The following is a 14,398-nucleotide window of genomic DNA, read 5'->3' on the forward strand; positions in this document are numbered from 1 at the left end:
CTGGTAAATTAAATTGAGTAGAAAAGGAAAAAATAGTAAGCGAAAAAGGTAGTAGAAAGTGGAAAGGACTTAAACAAGTGATCCTGAGCAAATCTTCCACTATGTTCCCATTTCTATTTATACGAGTCAGAAAAGTCAAAGGTGTATCACATATCAAACAGCAAGTGTCAATATCATTATCATTATGTAGCAGATGTCATCTCATGTTACGCGCTCACAGAACGACGATAAAAACGACTGTCAGTGTAAGGAAGGCTTAGCCCTGGTTAAATTTAAGTTGTCCAGATGAACTGGAATTCTGACATTAAATAAAGTACACTAACGATGCAATCCCACATTCTGTTGTCCAACCAAGTTTGTATTTGCTAGATGTTTACAGGCAGATTTAGCTTCTGTCCAGGAAACTGGCAGTTTGATTCATTCAGTCATTTCACAAAGACATCACATCCAACATAAATGTAATCAATAACTGAAATAAAGAGTGATTTAATTTTCCCCCTGATTTTCATCTTTAATGATTCAGTAATAAAACATTTAATTGGCACAACTCTACAACAACTCTCAGAAAACAGATTAGGTTAAATATCTGACCATTTACTTTTTAAACAAGGGTAACACACTGTATCCTTCATCCTGTACCTATAGGGACTGTATCCCCCCTCCTGATATTAGACACAATAAAGCATTTTATACAGCTGCAGTTTATTGTCCTGCTCCTCACTTCCAGGCCTCTGCCTCAGTTTTATGTAACACATGACACCATGTTTATATCATCAGCTTAATGTGGGGGTAGGAACAGTGATGGCAGCTGAGAGCGAGGAATCACCCAGGCTGTAGTTTTACTGTATGATATTAGGTTGTGCAAGTAAGCCGTGCAAAATCCTGCAACATCTTCCGCCTGAGTTTGACAGCATCACAAGAAAACATTTTGCTGTGTATAACCTTTTTTGCCTGATTTTACTCCACACTTTCTGCCTCTTTTCTAGCTCTTCATTCCTTTGAATAGGGCTTAGGAAAAGGGTCGTGTACCAAAATACTTTGAAAAAAAAGCAACATTTTTCTTGCCATTATTTCTGTAAAACAACAAGGAGAGTTTACTGGAGAAACAACTATAAGTTGCAACAACAAGCAGTATTTTCCTGAGTTTAAGGCAGGGGTGTCCAAAGTGTGTCCTGTGGACCATTTGTGGCCCTAAGAACAATTTTGTGTGGCCTCCTGACTCCACCTCAAGAAGAGTACAAATTGGACCGACATGCACAGGCGAATGATAGGTTGCAGCAAGCATTTTCATGGAAAGAGTGGTTCATATCTTGTTCTAATTGCTGAGAATATCCTATAACAGTTTTAAGTCTTTTTTTTAATAAGACAAAAGTGTGAGACCCTTTTTATATTTCGGTTCTAACATGAATTACAGATAATTTTTCTAAAACAAACTACTACTTTGTTTCTTTCATTAAAATATTCTATGTATAATTTATTGTTGAGCTATACAAGTAAAATAACTCACAATAAAATTAGTTTTGCACTAAAAAAAAGTTTTTGTCACCCGCAAGTGTTTCGATCCATGTGACAAAAAGTTTGGACACCACTGGTTTAATCAGATGAGCTGCTTTGAATGAATATAAGAGAGAGCGCTGTCCGTGGTGCTGAATGTATCTTTCAATTATTTTGAAGTTTTATATAAGACAAGCATAATTGAATCAATGAATTTAATCCATTCTAGGACTGAGAGAGAAATATGTCATATTATTCAATGTAAGAGTGTGTCACTCATCATCCTAATATCAGAAAATATCTTCATTTTACCCACAATGCAAGATAAATATAGCTTTCGCATGACTACAGGCTTTCATTTTACTAAAAGCCGTTTAAAAATTTTTATTTTTAATTCAAGATAAAGAATTACTTCTCAAACTAAACAAAATGGATTTTCAACTCCAGATCCTAATTACTGATCAGCTGTAACTGCATGTGTCCGCCACATGAGACATGCTCTGTCTGAAATAATTAGACCCCTGTGGGTTTAAAATACTAACTGGGTGACAGCCTTAAATGGAAGACAGCGGTTTTACTCATCTCTATATTAATCAAACACAATATTATTTACATTCCAACATGTGCTATTAGTGGAATGTGTAAGCAGAGGTTTCTGAGTAAAGAAATGACTAACATTTCAGATACCTACTTTATTGCCCTTTTATGTGCATCACTTAAATATATATAAAAAACATAAATAGGTTAAAGCTACATATGATGATGATGATGATGTGCAACCCATGAAATATGTTCCTGTCTTAAAGATCACAGGCATTTTACTACTTTTTGCCTAATAAACAATGCATAAAATAAGCAAATGATTAACTGATTAAACACAAGTAAAATATCTTAAACATTGCAGCACATTATTATGTATTCAACTGAGCATCTTTACGGTAAACCTCGCTATTATTATAGAGAATTGCATCTTACTTCATCCATATCTGAGGAAAGTGAAAGCAAATTAAGTAGATATTACAATAAAAAATGAATGTATATTGTTGCGAAAGCAGACAAACTCCATCATCTGATTCAGACCTATTAAACCACTGAGATATGGCTTGATCCAGCCGAGCTGAATTTAAATGAACAGCCATAAAAGGCTGGGAAACAAAGGTCAAACTGTGATAACAAACATTAAACGGAACAGTGGCAGCTCAAAAGATATCAGCAACTCACTGCAAAGAGAACACGAGGCAGAACTAACAGTGAAAAAAGCGACACAAAAGACAGCAGACACGTCTAATTAATGTCCTGAGATGTCATCTCGTGCTTTGAAGTTTAAAAAAGTGTTTGACTCTCCTAGTCCTAGATGAAAATAACTGTTCTCCACTATGTGAAAGGTCATGCTTCAGCGATGGATATCAGTTAAATTAAAGCTCAAGGGATACACAAGGCCTCCCTTATAAAAGAAGTGTATTGAACAAAAATTATCATAGTGACAGATAGAAAGAAAACAGGCTTTGTGCTGCAATGTTGGATGTCACTATTATACTGACAGAAAGAGAAAGTTAAAAATGGGAGGGAAAAAACGTGTAAACACACACAGTGTTGTAAGTTTTTATTGGTTTAACCAGAAAAATGAGGCACAATGAATGAGGAGTGAGGTTGGAGGAGTAGAATAGCATCCCAGCAGCTGAACTCAGAGCAAAAAAATACTTTTACACTGTGGTAAAAACTGCATGTCCGACTACTAAAACATCTGCTAGAAACATTCACATAACATCTCTTTGCAAGAGAAACCCCAGTCTCTAAGGTAAAGACGCATTATCAGCCTGACGCTGTTACTATGGCAACAGCCGTGTGAGTGCAACGTAGTGTTTTCCAAAATGAGTGTGAAGAGAGCTTTAATCACTTGAAAAAGCAAAGTGTTAATGAATCAGGGTCTTTCTAAAAAGAGCTGAAATAATGGCATAGGTTACAGTTCAAACAATGCTTTTACAGCAACGTTAAATGATTAAACTGAAACTGCATTTATGGCAAAACATTTACACAAAGTCTGATAAATGAAGATGTGTTTTTGACATGAAAAATGTTAAAACCAAAATGCCAGATCCTTCAATAAAAAAAAAAACTGAAACAAATATTCTCAGAAACAGAACCCGACAAATGAAAAGAGCATGATATTAAAAAAAAGGACAATTTACAAAAATACAAAACTTAAGAAAAAAAAAGTACAGATATATAAGGGCTGGATATTGCAATACATCATCACAATATCCCCATCACTCTCCGTGAGCGTTACTCTGTCACTCAAGTATCTATCAGGTGTGGCCACTGAGAGCAGGACGGCTCCAAGCAAATATATTATGCAGAGTGTGAGTTTGGAGAGCATCATGAAGATTATGCAGACATGTAAACAGAAGATATGCCTCACCTCCTCTCAGTTAAGATGGAGAGAAGCTGCAGGTCAACTATGAGTGAATTAGAGATTTGTTACAAATCTTTGGAAGAACTCATTTGAAGGATATACAGATCTGCTAGACATATTTGTTTGTCCAATGGGGTCAATTATTTCCAAATGTGACAACAATTTACCCACTTAAAATAATGCTGAATCACATCGAATGCACCATTTACAAAACATAAAAAAACCAAGCAGAACTTTTTCAAATCAAGTTTGTTGCACCCATGCTACTCTATGTGCAGTAAGCTTGACATCCAGCATTATAAACACTGGTAGACAGATGGTTTGAGTTGAGCTGAAAGGGCTCAAAGCTCAGGTGGACTCATTTTCCCTCACTGCAAGGTCACTAGCGACTGCAGCACAGCACATAAGATTTGCTCCACTTTGCTTTGTTTCGTCTGTTTCAGCAGAAACAGCAGCTCTGACGGACAGGAAAATAAACTGAACAAGGTCTGAAGCATCGCAGTGTCAGTTCTGCAGACTGCACAGAATTAAAGGGAGGCTCACTATAAAAGCAACATAACCAGACATAAACATTACCCACTGCGCAGAAAGTCAACACTCGCATTTGCTCTGATCTCAAGGGGATTTATGATCTTTGTCGAGACAGTAAAACAGACTTTTATGCTAAACTTGCCTTGTTTTTACTATTGATATCCAAAAGAAAATTCTGGTCAGTGAATGCATCATGCGGGAGTAAACAGATAAACTTCACCGGGGATTTATATAGGCCTTACAAAATAATCTGCTTGCCAGAGCGCAGTCAGTGACAGAAAGTGCGAATAAAACGCGAATAACCTCGATGATTGTGCGCCAGTTTGCCCCAACAAAGTCTTAATGTGTCCTCTGGAAAGAATTTGAACCTGCCCCGTAATGGAAATGTAAACTAGGCCGATTGGGCGATGCACCGGAGCGCACCTACATCCCCTGCAGCCTTGGATAAAGCTACTTACCTACCGACGAAGTTCTCCAGAACCGAGCTCTTCCCCGCGCTCTGGCCGCCCACCACGGCAATCTGCGGCAGGTCCAGGTTCGCGTTCTGCCCGATGGCCGAGAAGGCATCCTGCATGCGGTTCACCAGAGGAATCAAATCCTCCATTCCCCGGTTCCCCATCTTTGCGGTGCAAGAGGATGGTCAGCGTAGGAACGGGTCTATTTATCTATCCTTTGTCCCTGCTCACCGCCCTCTCGTTCAGAGGGAGCTTTATGGTTTTATGTTTAGTCTGACACAGTGGACGTCTCGGTTTGCTCCGTCATTTATGGGCCTTCCTCGGTGTGTCAGATCACCTCAGAGAGATAGGACTATTTCCACGATACTCTTCTTCTACCGCAGGGGGAGGAGGAAGATCATCTCTTCTGTCGGAAGATCCCTGCAGTACATAAAATGCACCACCTGATGGTGTTATTTACATCATTAGGTTGTGTTGATCCTTCTACGCTTAATCATTTCATAAATATGAAAGTCCATTTGTATTGAAAGAAAAAGCTTGAAGTTATAATTCGGAAATTTAAACTCATAATTGTGACTTTGATTTATGAAACTGAAGCAATAATTTTGAATTTAAAAATTATACGACTGAAAATTATTAATTTAAAGTCAAAATTATGAGATTTAGACTCACAATTTTGATTTTCAATCTCATAATGGTGAGAAAAAAATCATCTTAATGGGATTGTGAGATGCAAATATTTATGAAACTAAGTCATAAGTTCCACAAAACACATGTGGGTGGGCAAACTCCCATGAACCCTCGAGTACCCTGTAGAGGGTATAGAGCTGGTCCAGTGTTCCACGGCCCGGACGAAAACCACACTGCTCCTCCTGAAGCTGAGGTTCGACTATCGGCCGGACTCTCCTCTCCAATACCCTGGCGTAGGCCTTACCAGGGAGGCTGAGGAGTGTGATCCCCCTGTAGTTGAAACACACCCTTCGGTCACCCTTCTTAAGTAGGGGGACCACCACCCCAGTCTGCCAGTCCAGAGGCACTGTCCCCGACCACCACGCAATGTTGAAGAGGCGTGTCAACCATGACAGCCCAACATCATCCAGAGACTTGAGGTACTCAGGGCGGATCTCATCCACCCCCGAAGCCTTGCCACCGTGGAGCTTTTTAACCACCTCGGTGACTTCAGCCTGGGTGATGAAAGAGTCCAACCCCGAGTCCCCAGCCTCTGTTTCCACCAGGGAATGCGTGATGGCAGGATTGAGGAGATCCTTGAAGTACTCCTTCCACCGCCCGATAATGTCCCCAGTCTAGGTTAGCAGCTCCCCACCCCCACTGTAAACAGTGTTGGCGAAGCACTGCTTCCCCCTCCTGAGGCACTGGACGGTCTGCCAGAATCGCTTTGAGGCCAACCGGCTGGCCGACCGGTAGTCCTTCTCCGTGGCTTCACTGAACCGAGTTGAATACATACCTGGCCGAGGGCTCTGCCAGACGTACCCTGCACTGTAAAAAAAGTAACTGTAAAATTTACAGTAAAGTACTGGCAGCAGGGTTGCCAGTACTTTACTGTAATCTTTACAGTAAATGGCTGTAATTTTATTACAATTTGACTGTAATTTTATTACAATCTTACCGTAATTTTATTACAATTTTACTGTAATTTTATCACAATTTTACTGTAATTATATTATCATTTTACTGTGATTTTATTACAGTTTTACTGTAATTCTGTAACAGAATTATTATTATTGTTGTTTTATTTTACAGTAGCCTAAGAACACTTCCTAAATTGTAATTTCAACAGTAATTGAACTGACTGGCTATTGCTAGCTGTTAAAATTGAAATATCAAAATTCAACTTAATTTAACAAACTCACAATAAATGTCAGCAATTGTTATTTCAAGGAAACAAAAAACAATACATTTTAAATATACTTTATTTCAGTGTTAATGTTTAAAACCGACACACAGCAGTGTAACAAAATATTACATTTTTAAAGAACAGCAACATTTGCTTTTGACATAAATGTCAAAAGGTATTGCAACCTGAATGTAAAAATACTCAAGAATTGACTGAAAAATATACATTCATACACCGTTTTAAATGCATAACTCCCATGGTTATAATATAATGCACACAAGATGTTAAATAACCAGAAAAGTAGAAGTGCCAAAGGTTAAAAGTTACACACAAAAAACCCAGCTCGTCAACCAAAGGCATAAGAACAAAGCCTTACAAGCTTGTAATGTAAAATTTCCAGACCGGATGGATGGAAAAATAATGGACAGTGCAACAGGGAATAAAGTTTAGGAATATAAGCAATTTCAATACTCTGTTGTCTCCATCAAACTAATCCAGAACTGTAAAATATTTAAATCACATACACACTGCATAAGAACCATGCTGGTACATCTTTAAAATGTCAGCCAGTTTAAAACGTTGTGAACAGCCAAACAAAACCAACGAGAACAGGTAATGAGTCCTGAACACACCTCTGAAAATAAGGTAGACTGATCCAGATCCTGCTGCTGATCCAAATAATTCATCAAAGGGTTGCTAGAGGATAAAGAAAAGAAAATTGTTTTATTCAACACATGAAATGTACAGCAGATTTAACCGCACTTATGTCACAGGGAGAGTGAGACAGAGATTTTACTGTTTCTCACCACTGTTTTAGACTCTCCCTAAACAGAGTCTAAAACAGTGGTTGGTCTCCTGAAGCTGGTAGAATAGAGAAAAAAACAAAGAGCACTTAACAGAGAGAACAGATTGTGGGTAAATGTGTAATCTTACCATTTTAAAAGTTCCACTGGTAGTCTATGATTTGGCAGAGGAGAGTGGAGATGTGGGTTCACTGCCATCTGTTTCTTTTGAACAAGTCTTCCTGTTGTTTTCGATGTCACTTTTCCTTTTGCTGCTTTTGTTCCTCTTTCAGGGTTGAGGCCTAAAAACCCGCCTAAAAACAGACGAGAGACATAGCTCAGAGTTCAAACTACCATCCATCCATCCATCAATTTTCTACACCCGCTTCTTTTGTACAGGGAGCTGGTGCCCTACGGGCAAGAGGCAGGGTACACCCTCGACAGCTCACCAGTTTATCGCAGGTCAACACAGAGACACAAGACAAACAACCATGCACACACCCATTCACACCTAATAGCAATTTAGAGAAACCAATTAAATGTTAAATGGTAAATGGACTGAACCCATATAGCGCTTTTCCAGTCATACAGACCGCTCAAAGCGCTTTACACTAGAACCACATTCACCCAATTGCACTCACTAACGCTCACACATTCATACACCTATATGCAGATCGGTAGGCAACTTGAGGTTAAGTGCCTTGCCCAGGGGCACATCGACATAAGGCGGGAGGAAGCTAGAATCGAACCCACAACCTTCTGATTGCAAGACGACTACTCTTCCTACTGAGCCCCAGTCACCTAACAGTCATGTTTTTGGACTGTGGAAGGAAACCAGAGTACCCGGAGAGAACGTTCAAACTACCCGTTTCTTTATTTTAAGGTACATATTGCATTTTTAAATCAGACGCTTCTAAACTACAAAATACGTTTAGCAAAAGCATTAGTGAATTAGTTCTCACCTTTGAATAAACTCCAGTGTGCATGTCGCCTCCTCTGGATACTCACGGTTAAATACATAGAAGGTGGCAAAAAGTGCTGCAAGACCAGCCAGGAGGTTGAGTCCCCTCAGAAACAATTTCACCCTCAACGCTCATCATCCATTGGTCAAAGGTAAAGCCGTCTCCTAGAAAAAAACAAAACAAAAAAACAATATTAACAGATATTATTTTAATTTGATGTTCAGGTTCTTTGTTTCCACAATTTTCTTGGTTTCTGTGTTTCTAGGTGAGTAAATTGAATTCAATTCAGACAATTCATTGTTCTACAGACAGGGATTATAGAAACAGCGGGTCTGCCATCCTTCTGCCTATTGACACAGATACAGTGAGATGAGTGTTCCACTGTCTATAGAAGGACATTTCTATAGACAGAGACAGAAGGGAGGCAGATACATCCCTGTCCCCCCACCCTCTGAAGGGATGTATCTGCTAACCCTCAGATACATCCTGTCTCTGTCCACATACTGTTTCCTCCACATCATCTCAATGCATCTTCAGTTTTTAAATAGGGATGACACACAGCAAGATGACAGAGTCCCAATGTATCTGACATCCATTTGTCTATAGACAGAGGGATAGGAGATACAGTGAGACACACTGAACAATATATGTTGTACTTACCAAGGGCAATGAGTCATGGACTTGGCGGCAGGCTGTGTGTTCCTTCAAGATCTGCAGCTGTAGCACATCTCTGTAAAAGTGAAGTCACAACATATGATTACCCACAACAAAAACATATGATGTGAATGTAGACAAAATAGTAAAAGTTCTTTTGCACTTTCTAAATGGACAGGTTACACCTTTACCTTCCTTCAGATGAGTTTTTAAATGTGAAAGAAAGCTGATTAGGTCATCACAATGCACAGTGCAATATTCAACATGACAGGTTAAATCATTGGTGTAGATTGGAGCCATAGCTGCAGGTTGCTGCTTATGATATCGGTATGTGTGATTCGAAAGCACTGAAGTTCTTGAACACCATGCTGCAGTTTGTCATTCCACATCGAAAAATGACATTTGGCAAATTCCTGTGAAATTTCATGTGCCTCACATAGGCAAAAAGAGTTTCAGTTTTATGTGGGCAAAACTGACAGGAAATCATCTTGATCCTGAACTTATTCAAGTTACTTTAGTCCAGAGTGCAGACTCAAACCGTTCAGCGGTAAAAGTTATCTGGATTGTCTACAACCACTACAAACAAACAAAAAAACTAAGTGTGAATAGTAGGGATTTTTATTTATTTATATAATATATGTGAGCGCTCATTCAAGCTGCCAGTAAAGTGTAATAAAAAAAAACAAATTATAGTGGAGGCACCGTGCCTGAAAGGCGGGAGAGAAAAAAGGGCGCGAATCTATAGTTATTTTTTCCACAGCTAAATGTTAGTTGTCATATAAACAAGAAAAAAAATAATAATAATTAATCTGCTGATTGTACTATTATAACGGAGAACCTATATCTTTGTGTCGTGCAACTTAAAATCCAATAATGTAGCAGTAACCCATTACTGAATGTAAGAACACTACAAGAAAACGAAAAATTTTTTTTAATTTAAGCAACAGCTCAGTATCACTTCAGTGAGAGGCAGCCTAAACTCTGACATCAAATCATCGGAATGAGATGTGTAGGATGGGAGCACAGCAGAATAAACTTTATGATTAAATGCATTTGTTAAGAACACTACAGCAAAGTACAATTGTTTTTCATTGGTGGAGTTGCGTATGGCAACTACATTGATTGAGTGTGATCGCAGTGACAGGATGTCTGGTCCGCAATTATAAAATACTACAATGCTAGTTGCCTGAACATAAGTGTAAAATGCTAATTATTTTCGGGAAGAACAATTACAATTACAGTTTAACCGGACAAAGCAGCGATTAACACACTGTACAAACCACTGTAAAGTCGCTTGAGACACAGTATGCCAGAGTTGGGATCAGAACATGCCAGTTTAAGGCTGCCACCGGACATAACAGAAAAAAATAAAGGATTTACCCCGAAGTCACTGCCAATATTAGTGTTAACTAATAATGTAACCACCGGCAATTCTGGATGAAAAACAAACGTTAAAACGGAACCAAATAGCACTTGTGTTGCACATGAAGCTAGCTGAGAAATAACCGAAGTTAGCTTTAGCAGACAAACTAATAGACGCGCGAGAGAAGCTAGCTCAATATAACCATATAAAATACGTTTTTGTCCACAAACAGACACAAAATGCAATGAAAATGTTTGATTAAAAGGGTACTTACCCGGTGAAAGTCCCTTTTGGCCCCGCTTTGTCGCCCGCGAAAAGTCGCCTCCTGCCGGTCGGTTAATATCCCACAATGCAACTGTACGTTTAAAAATTTACAGTACAGCTTTGCACGTGATCCAGCGGTCCAATTAAATCTCATATTCTTTCCATCCACATCTCTGTTCACAGCAAAAAGCTGTATTTTCAAAACACAGCCAGCTTACTGTAAAATCATGATGTAGTTTTTACAGCAATTTGTTACAGTGTGGGCCTGGGCACGCTTGGCCTCAAGTTACCCGTCAGCCGCCTCAAGAGTCCCACAAGCCAACCACAGCCGATAGGACTCCTTCTTCAGCTTGACAGCGTCCCTTACTGCCGGTGTCCAACACCGGGTTCGGGGATTGCCGCCGAGACAGGCACCGCAGACCTTACGGCCGCAGCTACGGGCGGCAGCATCGACAATAGATGCGGAGAACATGGTCCACTCGGACTCTATGTCTCCAACATCCCTCGGAATCTGGTCAAAGCTCTCCCGGAGGTGAGAGTTGAATACATCCCTGGCCAAGGGCTCCGCCAGACGTTCCCAGCAGACCCTCACTATGCGCTTGGACCCGGAGAAAGCTTTTGACAGTGTCCCTCGTGATGCCCTGTGGGGGGTGCTCCAGGAGTATGGAATCGGGGGCCCTTTATTAGGGGCCATCCGGTCTCTGTACAAACGGAGCAGGAGTTTGGTTGCATTGCCGGCACTAAGTCGGACTTGTTCCTGGTGCATGTTGGACTCCGGCAGGGCTGCCCTTTGTCACCAGTCCTGTTCATAACTTTTATGGACAGGATTTCTAGGCGCAGCCAAGGGCCGGAGGGTGTCTGGTTTGGGGACCAGTGGTTTTCGTCTCTTCTTTTTCCAGATGACGTGGTCCTGCTGGCCCCCTTTAGCCAAGACCTACAGGATGCGCTGAGGTGGTTCGCAGCCGAGTGTGAAGATGGGATGAAGATCAGCTCCTCCAAGTCCGAGGCCATGGTACTCGACCGGAAAAGGGTGGCTTGTCCTCTTCAGGTTGGAGGGGAGTTCCTGCTTCAAGTGGAGGAGTTTAAGTATCTCTGGGTCTTGTTCACGAGTGAGGGAAGAATGGAGCGGGAGATCGACAGACGGATCAGTGCGGCTGCCGCAGTAATGGGGGCGCTGTGCAGGTCCGTTGTGGTGAAGAGAGAGCTGAGCCGAAAAGCAAAGCTCTCGATTTACTGGTCGGTCTACGTTCCTACCCTCACCTATGGCCATGAACTTTGGGTCATGACTGAAAGAACGAGATCCCGGATACAAGCGGCTGAAATGAGCTTCCTCCGTATGGTGGCCGGGCACTCCCTTAGAGATAGGGTGAGGAGCTTGGCCATCCGGGAGGGGCTCAGAGTAGAGCCGCTGCTCCTCCACATCGAGAGGAGCCAGTTGAGGTGGCTCGGGCATCTATACCGGATGCCTCCAGGACGCCTTCCTTGGGAGGTGTTCCAGGCACGTCCCACCGGGAGGAGGCCCAGGGTACGGCCCAGGACACGCTGGAGGGACTATGTCTCTCGGCTGGCCTGGGAACGCCTTGGGCTCCAGCTGGAGGAGGTGTCTGGAGAGAGGGACGTCTGGGCGTCTCTGCTGAGTCTGCTGCCCCCGCGACCCGGTCCCGGATAAGCGTAAGAGGACAAGTACGAGTCATAAGTTTGAATTTTAAAACAACATGCAAAAACATACAAATGTAAAATTAAGTTTATATCTCATAGCTATGACTTTGAAAGTCATATTTTTAGTTCATAATTATGACTTTAAACTTGTGATTTTGACTTATAAGACTGAAGATATAATTTCTGTCATATATCCGACAAAGTCATGACTATGAGATAAAAAGTCAGAATTTTGATGTTTATAATCACAGTTGTAAGTTTTTATCTCATCAATTTTACATTCAAAGAGTAGATAATGACTTTGTATCTCATACATTATTACGAGACTTTCTAGTAGAAGATATCACAGCAAATTTTGCAAAAGATCACAACTGCAAAGAAGGGAGGGAAGTCTCAAATTCTGCAGGCCTCAGTCAGCATGTACAGGTCCTTCTCAAAATATTAGCATATTGTGATAAAGTTCATTATTTTCTATAATGTAATGATAAAAATTTAACATTCATGTATTTTGGATTCATTGCACACTAACTGAAATATTTCAGGTCTTTTATTGTCTTAATATGGATGATTTTGGCATACAGCTCATGAAAACCCAAAATTCCTATCTCACAAAATTAGCATATTTCATCCGACCAATAAAAGAAAAGTGTTTTTAATACAAAAAAACGTCAACCTTCAAATAATCATGTACAGTTATGCACTCAATACTTGGTCGGGAATCCTTTTGCAGAAATGACTGCTTCAATGCGGCGTGGCATGGAGGCAATCAGCCTGTGGCACTGAGGTCTTATGGAAGCCCAGGATGCTTCGATAGCGGCCTTTAGCTCATCCAGAGTGTTGGGTCTTGAGTCTCTCAACGTTCTCTTCACAATATCCCACAGATTCTCTATGGGGTTCAGGTCAGGGGAGTTGGCAGGCCAATTGAGCACAGTGATACCATGGTCAGTAAACCATTTACCAGTGGTTTTGGCACTGTGAGCAGGTGCCAGGTCGTGCTGAAAAATGAAATCTTATTCTCCATAAAGCTTTTCAGCAGATGGAAGCATGAAGTGCTCCAAAATCTCCTGATAGCTAGCTGCATTGACCCTGCCCTTGATAAAACACAGTGGACCAACACCAGCAGCTGACTGTGGGTACTTGACACTGGACTTCTGGCATTTTGGCATTTCCTTCTCCCCAGTCTTCCTCCCGACTCTGGCACCTTGATTTCCGAATGACATGCAGAATTTGCTTTCATCCGAAAAAAGTACTTTGAACCACTGAGCAACAGTCCAGTGCTGCTTCTCTGTAGCCCAGGACTGGGGAATGCGGCACCTGTAGCCCATTTCCTGCACATGCCTGTGCACGGTGGCTCTGGATGTTTCTACTCCAGACTCAGTCCACTGCTTCCGCAGGTCCCTCAAGGTCTGGAATCGGCCCTTCTCCACAATCTTCCTCAGGGTCCGGTCACCTCTTCTCATTGTACAGCGTTTTCTGCCACACTTTTTCCTTCCCACAGACTTCCCACTGAGGTGCCTTGATACAGCACTTTGGGAACAGCCTATTCGTTCAGAAATTTCTTTCTGTGTCTTACCCTCTTGCTTGAGAGTGTCAATAGTGGCCTTCTGGACAGCAGTCAGGTCGGCAGTCTTACCCATGATTGGGGTTAGGAGTGATGAACCAGGCTGGGAGTTTTAAAGGCCCCAGGAATCTTTTGCAGGTGTTTAGAGTTAACTCGTTGATTCAGATGATGAGGTTCATAGCTCGTTTAGAGAGCCTTTTAATGATATGCTAATTTTGTGAGATAGGAATTATGGGTTTTCATGAGCTGTATGCCAAAATCATCCGTATTAAGACAATAAAAGACCTGAAATATTTCCGTTAGTGTGCAATGAATCTAAAATATATGAATGTTAAATTTTCATCATGACATTATGGAAAATAATGAACTTTATCACAATATGCTAATTTTTTGAGAAGGACCTGT

At 41.0% G+C, this 14,398-nt stretch overlaps 1 protein-coding gene and 1 long non-coding RNA gene across 14 annotated transcripts in view; both read right to left on the reverse strand.

The window, feature by feature from the left end:
• dnm1a (dynamin 1a) overlaps positions 1–5,285 on the reverse strand; it is a 67,406-nt gene extending 62,121 nt beyond the window's left edge. For 11 of the 13 annotated variants that reach the window (XM_047372121.1, XM_047372124.1, XM_047372126.1 and 8 more), the window contains exon 1: positions 4,897–5,285. In XM_047372121.1, coding sequence (XP_047228077.1) covers positions 4,897–5,057 — 161 coding nt within the window. In that variant the 5' untranslated portion in view covers positions 5,058–5,285. The remainder of the gene's footprint in view (positions 1–4,896) is intronic. The other 2 variants (XM_047372120.1, XM_047372114.1) reach the window with 1 other exon arrangement.
• Positions 5,286–6,806: 1,521 nt separating this feature from the next.
• Positions 6,807–10,959, reverse strand: LOC124872643. The gene is made up of 5 exons (XR_007039340.1): positions 10,784–10,959; positions 9,153–9,222; positions 8,493–8,656; positions 7,682–7,844; positions 6,807–7,444 (listed from the first exon to the last, which is right to left on the reverse strand). It is a non-coding gene; the product is annotated as an uncharacterized LOC124872643 (long non-coding RNA).
• Between the last annotated feature and the right edge of the window lie 3,439 nt (positions 10,960–14,398).

The sequence above is a fragment of the Girardinichthys multiradiatus genome, chromosome 8, assembly GCF_021462225.1.
Source record: "Girardinichthys multiradiatus isolate DD_20200921_A chromosome 8, DD_fGirMul_XY1, whole genome shotgun sequence".
NCBI lineage: Eukaryota > Metazoa > Chordata > Actinopteri > Cyprinodontiformes > Goodeidae > Girardinichthys > Girardinichthys multiradiatus.